The 25100-nt window shown below is 50.8% G+C and overlaps 2 protein-coding genes across 5 annotated transcripts in view; one reads left to right on the top strand and one right to left on the bottom strand.

The window, feature by feature from the left end:
* Positions 1-22656, top strand: part of Tbc1d14 (TBC1 domain family member 14) — a 106831-nt gene extending 84175 nt beyond the window's left edge. For 2 of the 4 annotated variants that reach the window (XM_027939764.3, XM_027939743.3), the window contains exons 10-14: positions 463-534; positions 1183-1311; positions 3232-3341; positions 12496-12754; positions 15400-17968. In XM_027939764.3, the coding sequence (XP_027795565.1) occupies positions 463-534; positions 1183-1311; positions 3232-3341; positions 12496-12754; positions 15400-15465 (636 nt within the window). In that variant the 3' untranslated portion in view covers positions 15466-17968. Of the gene's footprint in view, positions 1-462; positions 535-1182; positions 1312-3231; positions 3342-12495; positions 12755-15399; positions 17969-19732; positions 19831-22151 lie in introns of those variants that run through there. The other 2 variants (XR_003583397.3, XM_027939736.3) reach the window with 2 other exon arrangements.
* Positions 20979-24654, bottom strand: Cfap184 (cilia and flagella associated protein 184). Its single transcript, XM_027935177.3, has 2 exons — positions 22893-24654; positions 20979-21477 (listed from the first exon to the last, which is right to left on the bottom strand). The coding sequence occupies exons 1-2, from the start codon at positions 24601-24603 to the stop codon at positions 21359-21361; spliced, it is 1830 nt and encodes a 609-aa protein (XP_027790978.3). The 5' UTR covers positions 24604-24654; the 3' UTR covers positions 20979-21358.
* Positions 24655-25100: the final 446 nt, after the last annotated feature.

Raw genomic sequence — 25100 nt, 5'->3', positions numbered from 1 at the left:
GACCTGTTATTCAGAAAGATGCAAAAGATGCAAGGAGAATGTCATTTGGGGGCAGGGAGGCAGGAAGGACCCTCAGGATGAGGGCATCTAGGGATGGGATGCTGCAGAGTCACCGTCTGCATGGCCAGGAGCAGGGCTGCCTGAAGAGCTTCCTGCCCACTCAGGTTGACTTTGAAGGGAATGTGGCATTCAGCAGGAGTAAAGACATTTTACTAGGCGCTCACTCCTGACCCACCAACCTTTTCAGAGCAGCTTCATGGTTGAGCGGCACACCTCCTTGTTAACTGCGAGTTGGTATTTAGTCTGTTAAACTGCATCTGCATGTAGAGCTGCAGCCTGATGCTTGGCATCTCCTCCTCTGTAAGTAGCAAGTGACTGGTGGTGGCAGCAGTAGCATCCAGCGCTGTTCTGAGCACTAACAGTACTTATGCATGTGATGTTTTTGGTTGTTGATCCTTCTAGGGTGGCCCGTATCATGACATGTTGCACAGTATTTTGGGCGCTTATACTTGTTACCGACCGGATGTGGGCTATGTAAGTGAAGTTTTTTAGTACTTTATAATGTTACAATCTATAAAGAAAGTTGAGATTTTATCCAAAATGCCTCAGCTGCCGATGCCAGGTTGAATGCCTTTGTCTTTTATTGAGGAAGATGAAAGGCCTCCTGGCAATGAATTGACTCCATCCCACATAAAGAAGTTGAGCTGACTCGGCTGCTGGGTGGCGTTAATCACACTTGAACTGGGTGTGATTTCCATTTTCTGCATGTGATTTTTTTTTTTCCTAACATTAATTCAATAAAGCCTCAAGTGGTAACCATTTTTGAAAAGTGTGCTGCCAGCATTTCTGCAGCTTAGCACGCGTGTGTGCATGGTCTTTTGTTAAACATGCTAAATCAGATGTGCCTGTCTGTAGCCCCAGGACAGGGCCCTTACTGAGAACAGTTTCAGATGCAAAGGCCTAATGGGAATTGGCTATGGTTTTCCATTTGGAGGGGTGGGGTGCCAATGAAGAGAGGAACAGGTGGCCTTTGGGCTGAGTGGTGGCACTGAGAGGACTGGTCAGAGTGGGTGGGGCCAGCAGTTCAGCTTCGGGTGAGCAGTAGTGGGTGGGTGGCTACACGGACCCTTGTGCTGTGAGGACAAGCTGCTGTGAGTTGACACACTTTCTCTCCCTCCCCAGGTTCAGGGCATGTCCTTCATAGCGGCAGTGTTGATCTTGAACCTCGACACTGCAGATGCCTTTATTGCTTTTTCTAATCTCTTGAATAAACCCTGTCAGATGGCGTTTTTCCGAGTGGACCATGGCCTTGTAAGTATGCTCTGTGTACGTGCCCCGGGTGCTGTGTCTTTATGGAGTTGCCCATAAAGCCCTCTGAATTTTCAAGGGGGAAAAAGAATGCATTTTTCCTCCACAAAGAGATATTGACAACAAGGAACACTATGGAGTGGGAGAGTACCTGGGCATGTTTGAGATAAGCATAGAAACAGGAGTTCAGTGGCCATGTGTAAGAGTGGATTAGTGCATTCTGTCTTTAAATGAGGGAGGAGGGTGGCTCCAGTGCAACATATGTACTTGGTGTGTCAGGAAAACCTATGGCAGTGTCCACCTTGGGTCTGTTCCATACAGTATCTTAGAATTGACCTTTGCTACCAATCACAGTCACATGGGGCCTCTGGAATGTGCTCCTACATGGGAGAAAGGAGGCATGTTTAAGAGCATGCCCCTTTATTGTAAAATGAAGCAGCAGTTTGTTCAGCATGCTGCTACAGATGGTCTTTACCACACTGAACAAATGGAAGGAGTTGACAGTGGTTGCCTGATGGCCCTAACACACTTAGCAACTGAGTCCTCTGCTTGGTACAGGTGAGGGAAGAGGCTCAGGAGGGCAGAGTGACTTGTTCAAGACACATCTGGTATGTGAAAGAGCTGAGGTTTGAATCCATTCTGGTTCCTGAGCCTTTGCTCCTTATGTAGCCTGGAAGAAGACTTAGCAGTTCGTGAATCCCTCAGCGTTTAATCTAGCCTCGTCTCAATGCACAGAGGGATCACTAGTGCTCCAGCACCTGGTGATCTACTACTTGAGATCAGCTGGGGAGGGCTTCTTCCCTCCCCAGCTTAAGGACTTATGGGTACTCCTCAGAAAACGTGCTAAATTGGTGGCTGCTGGGAAATATGAACTAGTAGGGTCCTCTTGGAAGACAACAAGATTCATAATTGTGAATATGGAAACTGTTTAAAGTGGGGCTCAGCAAATGCAGTAGTGGATTCACATCTGGGGCTCACCAGTGCAGCAGTGATAATCTGTCATGTGAGGGAGTGCTGAAGGAACCTCACTAATTTTTTCAAGAGTCTGTAAAATCGAACATATGATATAATTACAACCGTATTTGATCGACAGTCACAGGACATGAGCTCAGCTATAGTGTTTGTGATAGGTAGCCAGAGTTCAGTGGAATGCATGTATTGTCTAAGTTTTCTGCAGTGAGCATTTACACGTATTGCTTTCATAATCGATCAGGTGAGAACTTTTCAAGAAATATAATCGTCAGAGATTGAAAAAATCTTTAGGACAGGTTCTTACTCTTGAGATGACTCATCAGTGCTAACACATATTGCTTTGATGTTGCTCCTGAAATTTATTCCTAGGAAATATTCCTGATGTAAATTGAATTTTACCCTTATTATAAAACAATCCCTCTCAAATTTCTGCTAACTTTGAAGACTCCAGCTTTTTCTTTGTAAATATGTAATAAAAACTATAATTAGTTTAGCTTGTATTTTTGAGGGAAAATTCTAGAATGGGAATATTGAGTGGGACCATCCTTTATGGCAGGGTTCTCACAGGTGGTGCTGCTGTCCTTTGGACTGACCTTTCTTAGATGGTCTAGGACAGGAATGAGCCTGTAAAACTCAGCCTTCACCCTGGGACAGGCATGGATTCGAGTACCAGCTCTACCATATATTAATAATAATGCTCTTCTACCCCTGTTAGGCACATCCTGTAACTGCTGTTGGGTTCAGTAGCTAGTGATGCTATTGTGAGATTAGAGATAGTGCTTATCATAATTTGCCTGAATAGCACCTACAGTTAGTTACCATTCAAAACATGTAGCAATTTTATAAGATAATCATTAGATTCTAAAGGTATAAACATATTGACTCTTTTTCATGGGTTGAAAACTTGTGCTGATAATTAGTTTATTAGTATATTTCACATTGTCTCCCTAGATGTTGACTTATTTCGCTGCATTTGAGGTATTCTTTGAAGAAAATTTGCCGAAATTATTTGCTCATTTCAAGAAAAACAACTTAACTCCAGACATCTACCTAATAGATTGGTAAGACTGTTTTCTGTGGTTTTCCGTGTTTTCTCGTCCCCTGCCCGCTTTCCACTGTCCTCATGGTGAGCTTCTTCCAGGGCTTATCTGAATTCCCGTGCCCTGCTTCCTGGCTTCCTCTCTGCCCTGCCCAGGAGGTGCCAGCTATCCTCCAGAGCCTTGCTCTGCTAATCATGTCTCTGCACTGTGGGCTTCCTTTTACTACCTGGCCCTTCTAGATTCCTCCAGAGAAAGATGATGTCTTGGACCTGTTTGTTTTCAAAGTGCTGTTTGTCCATCTATAAACAGATGAGATGTCTGTAGGTGGCAGGTATGTGCCAGGCCCTCTGCCAAGTGCCTGGGGTGGTGATGAGCAGGATGCAGTGCCCACTTGCAAGGAGCTGCTGCTGCTGTGGAGAGGCCTGGGTCCTCCCTGCAGAGGGAAGGAGGAGGTGCTAGACCTGGCCTAGGGGTCAGAGTCCACTGAGGAAAGGCATGGCGGCGGGAGGAGCAATGTGTGGGGTCCCAGAGAAGCAGCAGGTGGGTGGGTGGGGTTGGGCTTACATCAAGAGGCCAAAGTTGGGCAGGGGGAATTTGGGAGCCAGGTTGTGGCAAGTCTCAGAGGCCATACTAAGGGATTGGGCAGGATTTGGAGGTCACAGGGGCACTTGAAGGCCTGTGTTGGGGCACAAGTGAGTTTTGAGCGACTTGCGAAGCAGGAGTTCCTGGGGAAGAGAGACCAGCAAAGGGCAATGGAAGTGGTAAGGAGCAGGGAGTTGGTGGGTTCCAGGAACATGCTGGTCTTGATGTCAGACAATTGCTGGCCTCATGGTCCAAGCCTAAGCATCAGAGCTGAGATCAGAAATGGGGGCAGATCTGGGTTAGGACTCAGGAATTGTGAGGTATCTGTGGACTGTCTAAATAGAGGCCTCCTGAGACCCACAGTGAGAAGTTCAGAGAGTTTGCTGGAGCCGTACCCAAGGCACAGCTGTGTACAGAAGGGAATGGGGTTGCTGAGAAAAGGGTGTGGCCGTCACCCCAGAGAGTATGTCAGGTTGAGGGCCAGGTGAGAGGACCAGGCACCTGAGTGAAGGGAGGAGTTGTACCTCAGGATCCAGCAGCCCCTGCAATGACCCCAGGGTCTTTCATACTGCCTGCGGCCTTGTGATGGCCATGAAGCCCCTCCATGCCCTGTGCCCTGCTTGGCCCATGCGGAACCCACAGGATAAACCTTTCAGGGCATTTCAAGACAACACCCCCAAATTGGGAAGGGGCTCTGCAGAAGAGAAAAAATGCCATAATGAAGAGAGGGTGTTTGGCTTGACCCCCCCCTTCTTCTGCCCCCTGTTGTGATTAGGCTTTTTATATTGAAACAGGGTCTGGCTAAGTTTCCCAGAACTTATAGTCCTCCTGCCTCAGTCTTCCAGGTAGCTGGGAGTGCAGGTATGTACTATCACACTCTGCTAGGAAGTACATTTTATATGGTGACCCTGTGTGCAGCCTTGTGTGCAAAAACTTAATGTGTATGTGCCAAGAACAAGAGTTCCATGAAGCGACCTAACCCTAATGTGGGGAGTGTTCTGAAGGTTTGTCCCCCAAAGCTTCTGTTAATGCAGGATGCTCTGAAGTGGAATGATTGGCTTGTGAGAGATACAACCTCATCAGCCCATCCAGTTTGAGGACTGGGTGGTGATATGGTCTGGTGGGACATGGCTGGAGAAGGTGGGTCACCAGGGGCATGTTCTGGAAGGGAGCATCCTCCCTGCTTTCCTCTCTCTGCTTCCTGCTGCCATGAGCAGGGTGGTGCTTCTCCACCGTACACTTCTGCTGTGATGTTCTGCCTCTGCTTGGGCCTAGGGCAGTGAACTTGGCCCGCTGTGGACTGAACCTCTGAAACCATGAGCCAGAATAAACCTTTCCTCCTCTAAGCTGTCCTTGTCAGCATATTGGTCACAACAGTGAAAAGCTGGCTAGCACTACCCCTCACTTTCTTCAGGAGGCAAGAGGGCTTCTAGAAAATGCAATCCAAATGTCATCCACAATGAGGCCACACCCTCTGATGGAGCCCACCTGTCACACCGTGGGACTCTTGGTGTGTGTAGCTTCTGTCTTTAACACTGAGACTGTTCTGGCTCCACTCACTTTTTGTGTGCATGAGGGTTAGGAGGTTGGAACTTACAGCTGAAGCTACAGGGACCAGTGTTGCCATGGAACAGTTGTGAGGCCGTGGATTAGCCACAGGCTGGGATGCTTACCTGGTCTGTCTGGCTAAGTGTTTGGGGCACCTTCATTCAACAAATGATGGTTTCTCCCTACACCCTTGAACGTTGACTGTGTGGGAGGCCCCTTGCCATCCCAATACTGTTCACTTGACCATGAACCCTCACCCCACAGATTCCTGGGTCCGGACTGGGACAGGAAGAGGGTTTTGGGAGGGGAAGGGTCCAGACAGGCCCAGATCCTTCTGCATCTACTCAATTAAGTTGAAGGCTTCTACTTGAGTTTTGGGATTCTAGGCTGGGGGCCAATACTGTCTAGCAGGGGGCTGGGGGTAGCTCAGTGGTAGAGCACTTGCCTGGCATGTGTGAGGCACTGGGTTCAGTTCTCAGCACCACATGAAAATAAATAAGGCCGGGAGTGGTGGTGCATGCCTATAATCCCAGCAGCTCAGGAGGCTGAGATAGGAGGATTCCAAGTTCAAAGCCAGCTTCAGCAATGGTGAGGCACTAAGCAACTCAGTGAGACCCTGTCTTTAAATAAAATACAAAATAGGCCTGGGAATGTGTCTCAGTGGTCAAGTACCCCTGAGTTCAATCCCCACTACCAATAAACAAACAAATAAATAAAGGTCCATTGGCAACCAAAAAAAAAAAAAAAATATATATATATATATATATATATAATTTTTTAAATTAATATATGACACCAGAATGCATTACAATTCTTATTACACATATAGAGCACAATTTTTCATATCTCTGGTTGTATACAAAGTATATTCACACCAATTTGTGTCTTCATAAAATGTACTTTGGATAATAATGTCCATCACATTCCACCATCATTTCTAACCCCATGCCCCCTCCCTTCCCCTCCCAGCCCTCTTCCCTATAGAGATCGTCTATTCCTCCCATGGTCCCCCTCTCTACCCCACTGTGAATCAGCCTTCTTATGTCAGAGAAAACATTCGGCATTTGGTTTTGAGGAATTGGCTAACTTCACTTAGCATTATCTGAAAAATATATATTAAAAAAAGAAATGTCTAGTGAACTTTTTCACCCTGATTGCAGAAGGAAGTATTTCACTTCATCTTATTTATTTTTTGGTACTGTATATTAAACTCAGGGGCATTTTACCACTAAGCTACTTACCCAGTCCTCTTTATTTTTTATTTTGAGACAGGGTCTTGCTAAGTTTCCCACAATTTATGGTCATGCCTCAGTCTTCCAGGTAGCTGGGAGTGCAGGTGTGTACCATCACACCCTGCTAGGAAGTACATTTTACATGGTGACCTTGTGTGCAAAAACTTAATGTGTATGTACCAAGAACAAGAGTTCCATGAAGCGACCTGACCCTAATGTGGGGAGTGTTCTGAAGCCTTCTGTTCTCTTATTGATTACCAGCCCTCACTGACTTCACAGTCCACTGGTAGCTGGGTGGGTCATGCCCAGAGGACAGCTCTGCCTCTTCTGTCCCAGCCAATGGGTGGCTATAATTCTAGGTGTCCACCTGAAAAGAAAGCTCCAAGGGTTTCCAGAGCTGAGGGTTTTATTCTGTGATGTGATTGCTGCTCACTGCACCTCCATGAGGCCCCTGCAGGGCCGGTTTGTTTTTGACGAAATCTGCACCATCTGCGTTTGCAGTGCCAGCGCTGGGCACACAGGACGTCCTCAGTAAAAACTGTTTAAGTTGAACGTGGCACAGGACACATACATTTTATGGGTTTTTTTCTTTTTTTTTTTTTTTCGTACTGGGGATTGAACCCAGGGGTGCTTTACTACTGAGCCACATCCCAGTCCTTTTTAGTTTTTAGTTGAGACAGAGCATTGCTAAGTTTCTGAGGCTGACCTCAAATTTATAATCCCCTTGCCTCAGTCCCCAAGCTGCTGGAAGTATAGGCGTGTGCCACCATGCCTGGGTCTTGGCTTCTTTAGTCAAGCTGTGTCTGTACCTGGAAGCTGTGTCTCCACCTTACAGAGGAGGTGGGTCTGTAGTGATCAAGGTTGTCTGTTGGGTGCTGACAGTTAGGTGAAAGCTCCATCAGAAGCAGGTGAGCAGTGAGGAAGAAGCAAAGGTCAAGAACAGACCTTGCTCAGGCCTGGCCTTGAAGCTCCTGTTTGGGAATCGCACACTGAAGGTACCCTGTTTCTGAGCACAGAGGAGGTCCCTGAGGCCCATTCTCCCTGTGTCTCCCCTGTAGTACGTGGTCCAGGTTGGTCTGACTCAGATCCTTGCTCCCCTTCCATCACGCTTCCTTCCTCTGAAGCTGTGTCTGCACCTGGAAGCCCTGGGCCTGTCTTGGGTTGCATGTGCCATGTGGTTGGCACTGTGCACGTGCCTGTGGTGTGACCACCCCAGGGCTAGAGCAACCAACTGCTTGGGTGAAAGAGCCCTTTTCTTCTCTCCATGGCAAAGCCTGAGGGCACCGTGCAGTGTGGCCTCAAGTGTCCTGGGTGTGCTCTGCAGTGCTCAGATGAGAATGCTGCAATTCAGGTAGGAGAAGTGCCCTTCTCTGCTGTCTGTCCCCAGAGCCTGCTTCCCTCCCTCCCACCACCAGCCATACTGAGCTGTTAGCCTTGTGGGTTACTCCTGTGTTCCCAGAGCCTGGACCCAGGTCAGCTCATGTCCTGGGCACAGGCACACCTATTCTTCCTAGGCCTTCCTTTGGATAGGCCGGTGGGACATGGCTGGAGGAGGTGGGTCACCAGGGGCATGTGCTGGAAGGGAGCATCCTCCCTGCTCCTCTTTCCTCTCTCTGCTTCCTGCTGCCATGAGCAGGGTGGTGCTTCTCAACTGTACACTTCTGCTGTGATGTTCTGCCTCTGCTTGGGCCAGGGCAGGGAACTTGGCCCCAGGGCAGGGAACTTGGCCCACTGTGGACTGAACCTATGAAGCCATGAGTTTGAAGCCTGGCCGAAGCCCACTCAGCTGTTTGCACTCCTCCTTGAGGCTCGCAGGGAGGTGGTTTTGCTGATGAGGGCTCTTACCCAGGTGTGCCTTGCTTCTCTTTATCATGTGGACGTGGGGATCAGAGCCGGGGCTTGTCACCTGTCTTTGTCCTCCCACAGGGCTTTGAGTGGCCAGCTGTCAAGGGTCCACACTCTGGGAGGACTGGCACAAGGTCATTTAACTTGCAAAATATCTCCCACTGCTGCCTAGTGGCATGATTTTTTTGGAGGCATAAGTGGATTTTATGATAGTCTTAATTTAATCAAAGTATCAAGTGGTACACTCCATATTGTGCTTATTAGTGGCTTTGGCAATGGTGTTTACCTAGAAAGCCTATCATTACATGGATTCCCACCTTACAGAGGAGGTGCAGGGCAAGTGGACTCCCAGGAGATAGCTGTCGTTTCCTGCACGGGGTTCATGGGTGGCTCTCAGCTTCTGGGCCATAGGTCTGCCCAGGACTCGGGACTCCTCAAGTGCAAGCACTGCTTTGCCATCAGCCTTCTCCAGAGGGATGGAGCCTCCGGCATGCAGGAGGTGTTAACTGAAGCCTATTGGCTAAGCTTCATATTCTGCTTGGTGCTGGGGCAGAGAGGAGAGTGCATGGGCTTGGGGCGATATGGACTGCACTGCCCTCAGGACCAGGCAGGGCATCTCAGGTTTGGTGTCTGCACCTCTGCCTTTGCTTAGTGCTGAGTCTATGCCAGTAGTGACTCTTGAGTAAGTTTCAGAGTCTGCTGAGGCTTAGTGGAGACTTCTTACCTAGCACACTTGTTCCTGGTCTCTGAGTTTCTTAGGAACACAGGGATCCCCAGGTGCCGTGAGGTAAAGGATGAAGCCAGGATACAGCTGGATACTGGGGTGTCAGGGCCTGAAAATCCCAATCTCAGTGTGACTTCATGATGACTGAGGCTGCTAGGTGACTTTTACCCTTTTATTTTACACTGAAACCTGCTTTGCCACCACCTTCCTTTCTTGGTAGTTTCCTCCTCTGCCACATAGGGTGAGACTGCGCCTCCTCGAAAGGCTTTAGGGAGGAGGTGTGGGGTGGCACCCAGCAGAGCAGCAAGCAGTCACTTGCCCTGTGTAGCCTGGGCAGCTTGAGGCAGACCAGGGTCCCTCTATTGCAAGGACACTGACTGCCTTCTGTACTGCTGGCTCCTGAGGCTTTGCCCCATAGCTGCTTACAGTGGCCCTGAACTCTCTCTGTGCCTCCCTAGTGCCCCATTTCCCTTCTGCTCAGGTAGGCAGCTGGAAGAGATGTGGCTGGAGAGGAGAGTCTACCTGTATCCACACATGTGGGGAGGTGGGTGCACATGGCTTGGTCTTTCTGTCTTTTTAATAAGCCCATAGCCACTCTGTTGGCATAGCAACACAAAAATCCATTGTTGTGCATTACTTGGACCTAAACGTGCTGTATTTGATACACAGCGCAGTAATATGCAGTGCTCCAGGTTGGGGTAGGGAACAAACATTTCTTGGGAGACAGAAACCCATGGATTCTCTCTTCCCACTATGGGGAGAGCAGGAAGGGGGCCTGGCAGACTGCCAGGGATTCCTGCTCATCCCTGTTCCCACACAGTCCTTAGCTGAGGGGAGGCTGAGGCCAGGTGGTGGGGAAGGGGTTCTTCGGCCAGTGTGTGGACAGCAGCCCTTCAGTTCATTGGGTCAGCTTCCCTGGCTGGGTTTCTGTGGGAGCTGGACTGAACCTGGTATCTCCTTCCCAGGCAGTGGCCCGAGCCCAGCAGCCCTTTACCTGAGACTTCCAGGTGAGGGTACTGTGTAGCTGCTTTCTGAGAGAGTGCTTCAGTGTCCCATGTGCACCTGGCTCCTGTGTTTAAATGTGGTTTAAAATACAGCTGAGCATCTGAAAATTACTGGTTCGAGGCACAGGCTTTGTAATCTGCCAGGCTCTGGTCTGCTCCGTTCAGCTGTCTCTTTGCTGTGCGGGAAGCAGGTGGCTCCTTGGCACTGCAGCTCCCTCAGCATAACTCTTCACTTGTTGGACTGTCTGAAGACAACTGAATTAATGAAAAAGATTAGCACAGGGCTTTTTGCGTTGGGGTGGTCATTATTGAGGAATGAACCTATGGCTGCTTTATCACTGAGCCACATCCCCCCAGCCCTTTTTGAGACTGGGCATCACGAAGTTGCTGAGGCTGGCCTTGAAATTGTGATCCTCCTGGCACAACCTCCTCAATTACTGGGTTTACAGGCATGCGCCACTGCGCCCTGCCTTTCTCACGTTTTAAAATACAATGTTAACAAGTCTGTTCTGGGCGGAGTTGAGAGCAATTTGAAGATTGAGGAAACACAAGGTCTCAAGACCTTTCTTGAACTGTGCTTTCTAGACCCAGTGATGACAGTGTTTTCTGTTTTTGTGATGGTAAGAAGCTTAGGACAGAGCTACTTGACACTAAAGCGAGTTCCCTGCAGCAGAAGCCCTGCAGTGCCTGGCAGAGGGAGCTTTGGGTCAGGGCCACTTACTCCTGGAGGTAGGTACTGCTAGTGAGACAGCTGAGGCTGCAGGCAGGGGGTGTCCCACATGCCTAGGACAGACTCTTACTCCACAGACACACAGTGGCCCTCAGCTCTGCTGTCTTCAGGATACAGGGTTTCCTGTGGCCTCTGCCTCCTGCTTGTCATCTGAGTGGAAAGAAATCTCAGTTGTTGTGCCTGTCTTCCCAGAGTCTCCTAGAATTTTCAGCTACTGGCAGGCCTGGCCGGTCATGGATGTGCTAGGTGCTCACCCTTGGCCAGGTGCTCCTCCGCATCCTGGTAGAGCCCTGCAGGGTGTGGTGGGCTCAGAGCCCACTGCATCCTGTGGTTTGCAACAGATGGAGAATCTGTCCTGAGACGTGAGCAGACCTCCCATGTGAGGAGCTTTCTGGTGGACTGTGTCATCACTAAGTTAGGTTGCACTGCAGAAGTTTAACGGCACTCCCTTTTGCCCAAGGGAGGCCTCAGCCTGTGTCCAGCATCTGGAGTCCAGGCACATCAAGAGGTGTGGGTCGACTCTGGAACTTTCAGGAGAGCATCTTGCAGGTGGGAAGTGGCTGTCTCCACCCACATGGGAATCACCCCACAGAGGTGCTATTGCTGGTGGCAAGGTATAGAGTGCCACCAGTACTTGGAGAATTCTGAAGCAGACAAGGCTTGGTCCACCCATTTACTCATTCAGCTGAGATTGCCACAAAGCACTAGGTACTGAGGCTGGTGGGGAGGGCAGAAACATGCTGCATCCAGGCTGGAGGGCATCAGGCTGTTTCCAGAGTGGCCATCTGGAGTCCCCTGGTGACATAGGCCCCTTCCAGGTTAGAAATGTGTTAACAATGATAGAGTTGGTACCCAGGAATGTATGGTTATGTAATTTGTACTGTGATTAGCCTTTTTTTTTTTTTTTTAGAGAGGGTCTTGCTAAGTTTCTGAGGCTGATATCCAACTGATGATCCTCCAGCCTCAGTTTCCTGAGTCTCTTGAGATTATAGGCGTGTACCCCCAAGGCTGACCAATTATCATATTTTTTAAAGGAACATATGCCTTTATTTCACTTTTTCATCTGACAGTTTTCTTCGTACAAGTTTAAGATCTGTGTTTTGTAATCCATAGTCAAGCTGATTGGGAAATGCTACTTTGCTCTTTGCTGGCCCCTGCTGGGAGGAAGCTGCCCTCCACCACAGGCACACCCTCAGGCCCACCTGATGCTACTGTATGAGCAGGCGTCCTGTGTGATACCCGTCCTGCCCAGCCCCACCACAGGGGGCGTACAGTGGGTGCTGGCTAGCTGCCTGTTGCAGCAGGAGCATTGGGCATTGGTGGTGCAGTTGCGTGGTGTTTCAGCGCGTTTCTGGGAAAGGGGAGCTCAGCCTGCATGGTGGACTCAGGCTGAGCCCCAGCCCCGTTCTGTAGGTAGGGACTAACTCAGGGCATTCTTCATGGTTCAGGTTAGAATTGAGAGTTCTTTCTTTGTACCATTCCAAACTTGAAGCTCTCTCACTTTCCCTAGGATCTTCACCTTGTACAGTAAGTCTCTGCCCCTGGACTTGGCCTGCCGCATCTGGGACGTGTTCTGTCGGGATGGGGAGGAGTTCCTCTTCCGAACGGCCCTGGGCATCCTGAAGCTGTTTGAGGACATCCTGACTAGGATGGACTTCATCCACAGTGCCCAGTTCCTGACCAGGCTGCCCGAGGACCTGCCAGCAGATGAGGTGTTCGCGGCCATTGCTACAGTCCAGATGCAAAGTCGGAACAAGAAGTGGGCACAGGTAAGCAGTCTCCTCCTTCTTCTGGTTGTGGGGCTGGCACTACAGTATAACCTAGGGAGCATGCTGCCCACAGTGCTGAGAAACGGTTCTTGGGCTGCTGGCGAGGAGAGCTGGGCGGCCTCCTGGCTCTGCCTCAGGTTGCTCTATGGGTTCCTGCCTGTTGGAGATCGTGGAGTGCCCCCTCCCCTGCATCAGTACTGGGAGCTCAGAGCTTCTAGGAGGCCATGCAGTACTCTTCACATGCCCCAAAGCATTTTATAAATTAAGCCCTAGACACTAGACAGAGCAAAAGGGACTGGCTAGCTGGGCCGCCTGGGAGCGGCGTGCCCTGTGCAGCTTGATCCACCTTGCAGATCACAGAAAGAGAAGTCACGGTTGCCTGAAGAGGCCCCGTCCCTTCCAGGTCTTCCTTCCATTGTGCTGCTCTGGCCTGTGGTTTCTTCTGCATTCCTCCAGGCTCCCATGTAGGGCTTACGCCAGTGGGATTGATGGGTGTTGTCTCACTCCACGTTTTAGCATACTTAAAAGGAAAAAAGGAAGAAAAATAAAAAACAAAAAACCTGACTGACTGTATTTCTTGAGGTTACCTGAGTACCAGGCCCAGCTGGTGGGTCTGGAGGCTTACCCTTCCCCATACGGGCCAGCTGTGCCTGTTATGGACCTGACTTTCTTATTAGTATATGACTTAAAATATTTACAAAACTAGGACAGTGAACCCCACATGACAGTCATCAGCCTCGTATCTGTGAAGGGGGACTGTTTCAGTGCCCCTCCCTGTGCCCCCCAGTGTTCTGCATGCAATATGTCCACTGTCATGTTGTGTCTCCAAACCATGCTGGCTCTTGGAACATAAATGTTCACAGCACTGCTATCACCCAGAAAGTCCCTGATGCCTTCCTGTCTTCATACACTAGGTATTGTGCTGAGAATCAAGGTTCTGACTGGGCCAGACAGCATAAATGGATCCACGGTCTCACTGATGAAGATCCAGATAGGGTCCTTGCCCTGATTGGCCCGTAGATCTTTGTCTTATACCATCTTTATGCAGCTCCACCTTCTTCTCTTCTGTCCCTTCCCACCCTTCATTTGTGTGGAAGGCAAGCCCTTTGACCTACAGCAAGTCCAGAGCCTGTACTTGGTCACTCTAGGACAGTTATGGTTGAGGGGTACAGAGGTTTCTTCTTGAGGTACAAAAGTGTTATAAAATTAACTGGTGATATGTGCCCATTTCTGTGAATATCCCCCAAAGCATCAAATTGCACACTTTGAAGGGTGAATTGCATTTCAGTAAAGCCGTGTAACGGCCTGCCTAGCTGGTGGGGAGGCCTGGGCCTGGCTGGGCTGCGCCAGGTGTCAGGGCAGGAGCGACTTCTCTCTGGCTGATGAACCGATGGACGGTGTAAGGGCTGTGGCTAGAACATTTCCAAGAATTTTAAGCCATGACTGTAGAGCAGTAGGCCATGCCGGGCTGCCTGAACTCTGGGCATGCGACTGCACAGGCTGAATGCCCCTGAAGCTGACCCTGTGTGTGAGGAGGTCTTTTGGAACCTTCTGTGATTTGTTGCTTCCATAGTTTTCTAAAGCCTCAACAGAAAAGTCGGGGTCTTTGTGTTTTGGTGCCCGGGATTGAACCTGGGGGCACTTGACCACTGAGCTACATCTGCAGTCCTCTTTATTTTTTATTTTGTGACAGAGGCTTGCTAAGTTGCTTAGGGTCCCATTGAGTTGCTGAGGCTGGCTTTGAACTTGCAATTCTCCTGGCTCAGCCTCCTGAGTCACTTGGATTGTGGGGTGTGTGCCACTGCACCCAGCCAAGACCTTTCTTAATGGCCTTTGTTCACAGGCAGGGCTGTCCCTACCCTGATTTCACATCTTGTGCATTCAGGGCTTACAGGTCTTTCCTGCAGCTTCCTTCCCTGGTACTTCCTGTGAAAGAAGCTCTCCTGCCCTGCACAGGCACATGCACATGCACACGCGCCCACTGCTTGAATAATCCCCAGCATAGTTTCAACCCATAAAAGAGAGGAGGCAAAATGGCAGAATCTGGGTGGAACCCTTCCATGTGTGCTGTCACTGACATTATTGGGTAGTCACAGTGCCCTGGAATGAGTTTTAAAGTAAAGGTGCAGTGCATTGAGGGCAGTGGAGGGAGCAGCACCAGGGCCAGGCTCTGGCGGCCTCTGAAGGGAGGCTGTGAATGGGCTTTGGTTTCTTGGTGATGAAGGAAGAAGCCGGCAGGAGCAGCATTGTCCTGTGGGGCTGAGGGAAGAGACTATCCCCATGACCCTGCTGCGACATTGGTGTTGTGGCTGATCAGCATGAGTGTAGGAAATGGCCCACGTAGGAAAGGGGACCCAGAGGGTGGGAAAGTGCCTAGTGGGCCAGAGGGTGGGAAAGTGCGGAGTGGGCGGAGTTGGAGGGGCTGCCCTGGGGGTGGCTGCCATCATGGCTGCGCTGCCTTGCTCTGCTAAGCTCTGCTCTGCTCTGCGCTGCTCTGCGCTGCTCCTGCTCGGCTCCTGCTCAGCTCCTCCGTGCCGGCGCTGCTCTGAGCTGCGCTGCGCTGCTCCACTCTGCGCTGCTCTCGTGGGTGTCTTGGGAACAGTGCCTCTCGGGGATTAACCACAGCAGTCTTCTCTGTGCTCTAGGTGCTGGCTGCGCTGCAAAAAGACAGCCGGGAAATGGAGAAAGGAAGCCCGTCCCTCAGACACTGAGGCTGCAGATGTGACCCCCACTGGCACTGAGGCAGGTCTCAGGCGGCACCTGTGTGCTCTCAGACCCACCCCGGCAGTGGCAGCAGAGGAGCAGGCATGCTCTGTTCATGTTGATTCCTGACGCTGGAGTTGGCCTTAAACAAACAGCAAAATCCAGGCTTAGCCTTAAGCAGCTCAGGGGCTGGTGCCCTGGGGGCTGCAGCCAGCCACTGCGCTTTCTGCACAGGTTAAAGACAGGGCAGTGGTTGATCCCTCCTCCTTCTTTGTTTCAGCAAAAGTCAATTAAATTGTAATGCTATTATGCCAGCCACTGGAAAGTACATTACAATTTTTTTAGCCAAATGCATGAGAAATATTATTTTGGGAGATCTCAGAGATGATACTGGCTCATATTTTAGATGAGAGGAATTGCTGATTTAGTTATTGAGATGATCTTTCCAGAACTGGAGGCCATGAGTTTGAAACCTGCCTACCAAGACAGCATAACAGGAGATGGGCACATGGGGAGTGTTGCTCTTGGGCTCCCTGGGAGTCCACATGACCTTTGTATTAACACTTGACCATGTTGCCTTGACAAAATCACAGCAGGAAGGCCGACAGTGCACGTTAGGTTTCCGTGGGAACCTGCCTCCCAGAGTCCTTGGAGCTGTGGTGAGGAGCCGGAGCAGGGGACTGTGTGTGCAGAAGGGGCCTGTGGCAGCAGAACACCCCCGGGAGCTGATGTGAACAGCCTCCTTTAAAGAACAGGGTGGGAGAAACTTTGGATTGCCCCTCGCACCTGCTTGTTTCCAGGGAGGCCGAGGATGGCTGTGTGGTCTGGAAACCGAAGCATGTGAGGGGTTTGCTCCTGGGCTCTGCAGAATCCCCACTTCACTTTTGTCATGAATAGCTGGACTGTCCTAAGTGCCAGGGACCCCCTGACACACCTGGCTTTCCAAGGTGTTTCACAAACCGCCATGAGGACAGAGGAGCGAGCAACACGTACTTAACAACCAGTCTTGTCAGAATTCTCATTGTCTGGACCATGATCCCTTTCCCATTTTAGCTGATTTTCCCAAGTTTATTGTCAAAATTTTTATTCTTGCTTTTCCTTGACTATTTTGAGAACTTTGTATAAGAAATTTGACTTCCCAAATTCACAGAAATGAGCAGTTTTTGCATGGACTAGTCCAACGAGAGATGGAAACAAGTTCCCACCTGGTAACCCATTATTAGCATATTGGCCTTTGGGGGTGCAGACAGGCCAGGCTCAAGGACACAGCCAGAGTCTGGAAGTGATGGTGTGGTCTGCACTCACCTTTCTTAGCCATTTCTCCCACCCCAGGGGACAGCTCCTCGCTGAGGGAGGCCCTGGTGCTGTACCACATGCAGCAAGGAGGCTTGGGCTGGGGGTGCAGCCAGCTTGGGGGTGGCCTATCCTGATGAACTTTCTGCATCTGCCCTGCCTGCTGGCCATATTTCAGGTGCCGCAGCAGGTTAGCAGGCCAGGGTCATGTGCACACCCTCTGTCCTACTCCATGTGTCCCTCTTCTTGGAACCTCCCCTCCCCTTGCATTCTCCTGTGAATTCTCGAGGGAGGTTCTAGAGCATGATGGGTCCCACAACACCTCAGCCTTGGAAGGCCGCCTTGCCTGACCTCGTGGACGAGGTGCCATCTTCGCCTATGGTCCTGGTGGCCTCCAGATCCAGCCATTCCTGACATGGAGGTATTGAATGTAGTTAGGCCAGTGGCCTGTGCACTGTCTTCCTTGCAGATGTGCGCAGTTGCGTGCGTGATGAGGGTGTTCTGTTCTTTGAAGATGTATATATTTTCTTACTGTACATAACGATGCTCCTTAGATCGTAGAGAGGTGAGGAGCAGGCTCCGGCCCCACCCTCGCCTTTGCTTGTCAAATGGCCCGACATCAATCTGCAGTGTACATGAAGGTTCAGACCAGGCTCCCTGCCAGTCTGGGGCGTTTGCCACATCTTCAGTCCAGACGAGGTTTTGGGGGGGGGGGGGGCTGTTAAGGGATCATATGAGTTCCAGGTGTCCCCTAAGAGGTTGCAGAGTTCCAAGTCCTGTCCAGGGTCCTGTGGTCCTCTGGGCAGAGTGCTGTTAGCAAGCACAGCATCCTGCTTCTCTGAGGCTGCTGCTTAGGTGACCTAGAAACACTGATGTGCTGCTCTCTTGGAAGTTTGCACTGTCCACCTCAAGGGCCAGGGACTTTCTGTACCCCAGGGCTTGGGGTCAGCAGCAGCTTGCCCTTTAGACCCAAGAGCCACCTCCAGAGTCATTGAGATCTCATTTGGGAACAATGTTCACTTCAGAGGTACTTTGTAACTGCTCGGCTTCTGAGTTTTAAAGAGCTGCTGATAGGAACTCCTGATAACATTGCTGCAGATCATGTTTTAATGGCTCGAACAGTTAACCTCTGACTTTATTTAGTAAAGTGTATCAAACTAGGACTTTTTGAATTGTAAATATGTGGTTTTATTAAATAAAAGTCATGTAAAATTGTTACTTACATTCTCTGTAGTTTGGTTTAAAATTGAGGTTCTTCCTTGAAGCATGGCAGAAATTTGAGCATCTGCTGCTTTGAAATCCACATCTAGGCTTGTTCATCAAAAAGAGGATGCAGCCGAGGGTCCCTCTCTGCTGTGCTGGAGGGGCCCCCCTGTGCTGCCGCCGCTCTTCAAGCCACCCTGCTGTGACCTTCACCACCCCTGCGCATGTCACCACTCACCCCAGTGTGCAGCAGGCACTCACTGTGTGCCAGCCCCTGGGCTAAGGGCTCCTTGCAATTCCTCAGAAGCCTGTGAGTCAGGTGCTGTGACCCAGTAGGGTGGTGGCAGGGCCTTCTCTGTGGGGCAGGGTCAGTAAAGCTGTTCTCGAGATGGTGGAGAGGGCTGGAGGGCCAGGAGGTACTTAGACCCCAGCAGAATGAGTGCACCCACAGGCACTCAGAAGGGTGCTCAGGCACAGAGCCACCTTCCATTGAGCCAGTGACTTCTCTCTGCGCCCCTGTCCCTGCAGGCTTTGAGGCAGGCTGGCTAGCTGCAGGGTAGTGGACAGCAGGCACTTTTGCTGAGAGCTGTCTGGCTGCTCTGGCCACACCGGGCACTGGGCTAAGCACTGTGGAAATTAAATTTCATTTCATTTAATTTCCACAGCAGCTTTGTGGAAGATCATTGTCCCCTTCCACACATGTGACACAGAAACGTGGTTTTCTCAGGCTGCTACTAGGTGGTGGCAGAGCAGGACTCAGGCACCCTCTGGAGAGATCTCGTTTGCTCTGGGACCTTCGGGAGCCTGGCTCCTTAAGTCCTGGTGGGGACACTTGCATCATCTGTGCACGGCCTGCAGGGCAGCTGGAGGCTGATGGAGGGAGCTGTGGATTATGAATGCTAAAACACGATGGGCAGACACTTGTTCCTGGGCACTGTACACCTGGGGAGTGGGGCTGACAGTTCAGACACCATTCCAAAAGTGTGGAGCCTGCTACCAAGACACAGAAGGGCCAACATACAGGCATGGCACCCACACAGTGTGGGGGCAGGTACACCCCCCGCTGTATTTTGGGAGGAGCTGCTGGTCTCCCGGTGGGAAGGGAGGGGGCTGGCCAGCAGAGGGATACCTCAGAGACAAGACCAGTCCCCTCAGACGGGACTATGTTAAGATGTGGAGGGACTTCGGTTTTCAGGGAAATCGTGAGACCCGCATTGTATGGTGCCAAATATGTGCTCAGACATTTGCTGATGATATTCAGGCTCTTGCCTGGAACTTGGCTGAGAAGTGTCCAGATATCTCTGAGAGGCTCAGGGCGCCATCTAGTGCCTGTCCTGCTCCAAGGATCCTCTGAGCACCGCTCCCTGCAGCCAGCCTGCTCTGGGATGGCTGATTCCCTTCCTGGGCAGGTTCACACCAAGGCCAGGTCTCCCTGGATCAGCTGAAGCCCCTTTCCCAGGTGCCCACACCTTGTGGGACATTCTGTGCAGAGTGAGGATAACTGTCCTCTGCTCCGACATTACAACAAAATGAGCTACCCGTGGACTTGGAAGCCTGGCTCTGGACCCCAGAGCCTCAGTTCATCTTAAGTGGTGTTCCTTCATCTTTTTCCCCTGCTGTGTGGCTCCTGGTAGAAAGGCTTCAGCCAAAAATAAAGCTGAACTTGAGGTGCAGTTTGGGTAGATGTTAAGAACAGACCTTGGGGTTGAATCTTATACCCACCCATTGCCATTAGGAGCTCTGTGACCTAGTCCTCATTTTCTTTTTCCACAACTGAAGGTTTGGAAGAGGACCCAGCTCCTATCCACTGGCTTGTGAAGATGAAACAAAAACAAGAAGCTGAACTAACTCTACCATAAAAACCCCAGAAACATCGGGTGGGTTGCTGGAATCATTCCCTTAACAGTATTTAGTATCTTACACTCTTGAACTTATGAATTTAAAAAAAACTGAAATTATCTCCCAATTTAAATCCATGTTAATTGTGTAGAATTTGGGAATACAGGAAAGAAAATTAAAATTCCTCTAATTTTATCATCAGATAAGGGATACTGTTTTCCTATTCTGCTTTTTTCTATAAATGCATTTCCCCATTTTACAGATGAGTTCATTGTCCCAGGCTGGCCTGATGCCAGAGTCTTCACCCCAGGCTGGATCTTTCTAGATAGGCCTGTGCTCACCTATGGCAGCCTTTGGGGAGTGTGATCTTACTTGTTAAAACCAATATGTAAGTAGAAACTAGAGAACCTTTGAAAAGTAGTAGAGAAAGTGCTGCACAGTTCCCAAGAGCCCTGTGGTCCCTTCCATTCTTGCATTTGTGGGACTCATCACAGTGGTGCTAGCTGGAAGCTTAAAAGTGAAAAACACTAAGTCAAGGTACCAGAGCTGCCGTTGTCTTATGGGTAGGCTCCCACACCAGGGCCAAGACAGAACCAGGGCTACAGACAATCTCTTACGGTTACATAATGTAAAAATCTCAAGTGCAGGAAGTCACCATAAATGACTTCCACTTAGCAAAGGTAAATGTTTCCTTCTCAGGGGCCCTGGCCTCTGCTTAGGTGGGCACCTGATTTACAAAACTGTCCTATAAAATTGAAGGGGACACTTGGGATTTATACCTATTAAAAAGGTTTAGTTTCAACAAAAAAAGGAAAAAAAGAAAGAAAGAAAAAAGGTTTAGTTTCATGTAGCATCTTGCTCACAATGTATTTTTCAGGCCCTGCACTCTGATAAGAAGGCCTTTGCTCGTGGTGCTGTGGATCGAACCCCAGGCTTCACACATGCTTGGCAAATAATCTGCCACTGAGCCCCAGCCCCAGCCTTTGCTTTTAATACTCATAGATAACCTCTGTGTGACAGTCCTGTCCTGTGGATCATTTGCATTGGGACTGTCCACAGTCTACCTGCAGTGTTTCTTGCTTTGACTACAAAACTGCCCCTGCCATATTCCCTCCTTGGTTTTACTTTTGAGAGGATGGTCTTTCTTCCTGTAATTTATTTTTGAATCCAACACAGGGCTTAGCAGTTTCTGAGACATAACATTCAAATAAGGTTTATTTTCAGAATGTGAAGGAGATGGGTTAATACATTAGCATAATGCCAAACCAACTGCTGGCCTCCAGGGACCTAGATCTCAGTGGGGGGTAGAGGCCTAAGGAGGCCCTCTCTGAGCAGGGACTGCATGCTGGGTGGGCCACAGACAGCGCTGCGATACCATGCTGGGGGTCATCTGTGGACTTCTTCCTTCAGAAGTTACCCTAGGAAACAGTCTGTGGAGTGTTGCTCTTTGCTGGTGAAGCATGGCCCTGTAATCTGATTGGAACCACAGGAGGTGGGCCACAGGAGGGGGTGTATCTGTCCAGCAACCTGAGGACATTGGTGACTTACTTTGCAGTCCTTACTTGGTCATTTGCAGCTTAAAGCTTTCTGCAGCTGGGCTGGGATCCACTTGTCACAGGGTTCCAAGCTGCAGGATTCGGCTGGGCAATGCTGTTGGTTCAAAGTCAGCTGAGAATACCTGCTCTCTCCAGTACACCAGAGAGACAAAGGACAGCATTATCATGGAAGCCACTGCTTGGTCAAGACATGCAGCACTGTTGACCCTTCACCAGGAGGCTTCCCCAGCAGCAGGAGAACCCAGTGGGCCTGCACTGCTTCTAGCTGGAGCCACGAAGAAGAGAGTTCTGTTGGCAGGGACTTACTGCTCCACTTGGCCTTGGTGGACAAGGGGAGAAGGAAGACTCATCACAGTAAGGGGAGGACGGCAGTGGGAATCTAAGCTTTTTACTGCCTGCCTCAGTACATGTGTGTGACATCAGAGAAAATAGTGTACTCAAGCCATGGAAGTTAGGAGTTTTAATTTTCCTCTACCTCACAGGGAATGTACTTTAGAAAACGAAATCATGTCATCAAAAGATAAAGCAGTGGCAACATTCTCAGCCACTGAGCCACCTGCCCTGAGTGGGGTTTCTACCAGTCTTCAGAGGCACCCAGCACCAAAGACGGATGGTCTTCCTATGACCTGTGAAGTTTAGGAATGAGCGAGCACCCTGTTGCCATCAGAGAGTACTCGGCTGGGTGCAGAAGGCTGTCGTATGTGATGGCAGCAGCCACCATTCACAGTCTTGCACTGGTAAGACCAATGGCGCTGTTTTGTTTCCCCTGGGTAAAAACTTGCCACTTTTATTTTTTTAAACAGATCAATGCAGTTTTTTCAGAGGATCCAAGGAAATGTTTGATTCTAAGGGAAAACCGTCATCAAGACAGAAACATAAATGGTGAGAAGACTGAGCTTCCTTCCACTGAAAAAGTATAAAGACAACCAAGCATTGGCCTCCTTTCCTGTTTCCTGGAGAGAGAGGGATGGATGGATGGATGGACAGATAGATAGATGGATGGATATTTACATGCCAGAAGCTAGTACTGGCTACTGACAAAGCAAGATCAAGGGGATTTTGTGAGAGTTTCTAATTGAGACAGTAATTCATGACTACACAGCTTAATAAATCCAAAGAGAATTTAATAATTTGCTTAAGCACAGATTTTTCGGTACTCTGCCCACTTGTTGAACTTCACCTACTTATACATAGAAGAGGAACAGTGTTCTTTAGTACTAAGTTACTGAAATTATGGAATTGTTCAACTCTTAATTTTTAGTTTTTCCTGAGAAGTCACGTTACATTAAATCACTCCATTTTTGTTTCTCTGGGTCTATTGCTTCATCCCATGTAAAATTGCTAACCAAATTTTGTGGTCAGCACTAGTTTTGAAGCTGAAAAATGAGAAAAACATCATGATTCCTAAACCAGAGATCATAGGCCTCTTAAGGATAGCAACAAGGGAAAGTAAAAGTGGATGAGACAATGTTTTGCTGCCTCTATTCGTCCACCATATCAGGGGGGGAGGAAGGCTTTGGCTTCCCTGATCTTCTGCCTCATACCTTTGCAGGATAAAGTAAGCCCAGCGTGATGGCGCTTAAGGGATTCTAGGCGCTGGTTGAGTAGTTCAGTCTTGTCCATCTTTTCTTCCAAGTCCCGAAGCAGTGATTCCTTGCCCAGAAGGCCGCACTTCTGGTTCAGCTTGATGTTGTCACCCCTCAGGCTGTCTCGGGCTTGCTTGGTCTTGGTCAGGATGTCCCTTCCTAGAGCCACCTGAGCCTCAATTTCCAAAAGCTGTGCCTTTCTGCATGCATTCTCCATATCCATGAAGTGCAGCTTTTCCTTCACATGGGTTATTATCTGCACATTGTTGGTCACCTTGTTGCGCAGTTTTAAAAGTTCCTCATTTCGTTCCTCCACTTTCTCGTTGAAGGTCTGGTTCTCAATCTTAACCTGTTCAAAATCAATGAGGAGCAGACCTTCAGTCAAGTCCTCCTGGGCCTTCATTCTGGTTTCAAAATGAGACAGGCTTTGCTTCAGCTGCACATTCTCCAGCCGCACAGCACTCATCTCCTTCTCCTTTTTATCCTCCAAGGCCTGGATCTGCTCCACCTCCCGAAGTGCAGCCTGGCGCCCACCCCGCATGCGGCAGCTGCCCATGGCCTGCATCACCACCTGCTTCTTGAGTGCCTGGAATCGGTGCCACTCCTTCTCTACCCTGGCCACCTTCTCCTGGCACTGCTGCTTCAGCTGGGCCAGCTCCTGGTGATACCATTCCAGGTCATCGGCCTCTTGCTTCTTCATGTCCTCCAGCATGGCCAGGTAGTGCAAATATGCCTGTTCTTTCTCGGGGGCCTCGGGCTCTGGGCCCTTATCTGGCGCCTCCACTGCTTCCACGCCCTTCTTCTTGCGCAGCACCTCACAGATCTTGTGCTGAAGGTACACATTGTAGCGCTGATAGCGGTTCCGCTCTACCACCAGGGTGTTGTACTGCTCCAAGAGCTCATTGCGAAGCTGCTGCTCCTCCAGTTTCTGCACCTCCTCCGACCACTCTTGGTCGTGGTAGTCTACTGAGCCCAGTAGGGAAGATTTCTGCCTTTCCTTGCTTTTCTCCTTTCTTTCAGCACTCTCTACCTTACTCTCCTCCTCCTCTTCTTCCTTCTCTTCCTCTTCCTCCTCTTGCTTAGGTTCCTCTCTTTCAGTCGCTGGGGCTGGAGCAGCATCCTCGCGGGTAGTGGATAACTGCACAGAGTCCCTAGACAGGGCTTTCTTCTTAGTCGTCGTCGTCGTCTTCTTTGCCGCCGCTCTTTCCTCCTCTTTGTCCTCCTCCTCGTCCTCCTCTTTCTCCCCCTTCTCTTTCTCCTCCGTCTCTACTTTTTCCTCCTTCTCTGTAGCCTCCTCCGGTTCTTCGGGCCTGGTTTCGGATTGCGGCTGGGCCGTCGCTTCTTCGGGCTCAGGTTCGGGTTCGGGTTCGGGCTCGGGCTCGGGCTCAGGTTCAGGCTCTGGCTGCTTCCCCGTCTCTCCTAGCCCGTCCTCATCCGCGGCCTCGGTGGCCGCCGGCCCTTCTGGCGCCTCGGTCGGCTCGTCCTCGGTGGCGCCTCCCTCCTCGATCTCTACCAACCCAGCCGCCTCCGCTGCCTCTGCCTCAGGCTCAGGCTCCGAGGTTTCGGCGGGGCTCTGGAGGTCAGAGGTGGCCTTGGTCCCAGAGACGAGGCTTTCCCCATCTCCGCTTTGGTCCAGAGAGTCCCCAGCGCGCTCGGAATCCCCTTCCATCTCCGACCACAGCTTCCAGGCCTCGGTCCCGGGCTGAAGCTGTTAGGTTTCCCGGGGCAACCGGGCGCACGCGCTGAGCCCCACGATTGGCCAAACACTATTTGGCATCCTGCCCCTCCACCCCACCTCCGGCCAGAGTCGGCCAATAGGAGGCCGCGAGAGGGGCTGATTGGACTTGGGCGCCGGGCGGTGCCTCGGGGGGCGTGGCGCGCCCTGGCCGCTTCCGGTCCGCGCACCGCCCACTGCCCGACCGAGGGCGGGGCGTCGTGGGGGTGGTGGCGGGCGCGAGGGCGCGCAGGCGCAGCGCGGCGGGCTGGCGGCCGGGCGGGGGCGCGCGGGCGCCTGCGCGATGCGGCGGGGCGACGGCGGCGGCGGCCGGCCCGGGCCCGAGGGCGCCTGCGTGCTGCGGCGGGACGCTGCCCGGCTGGCCGGCTCGGGCGGCGCCTGGGCGGGGGCGGCCGTGGCGGCGGCAGGAGGCGCGGGCGCGGCGGGCGTCT

This window comes from Marmota flaviventris, chromosome 7 (genome assembly GCF_047511675.1).
Source record: "Marmota flaviventris isolate mMarFla1 chromosome 7, mMarFla1.hap1, whole genome shotgun sequence".
Taxonomy (NCBI): domain Eukaryota; kingdom Metazoa; phylum Chordata; class Mammalia; order Rodentia; family Sciuridae; genus Marmota; species Marmota flaviventris.
Note: the sequence above shows the minus strand (reverse complement) of the source record. Positions and strands in the feature narration are given on the sequence as shown.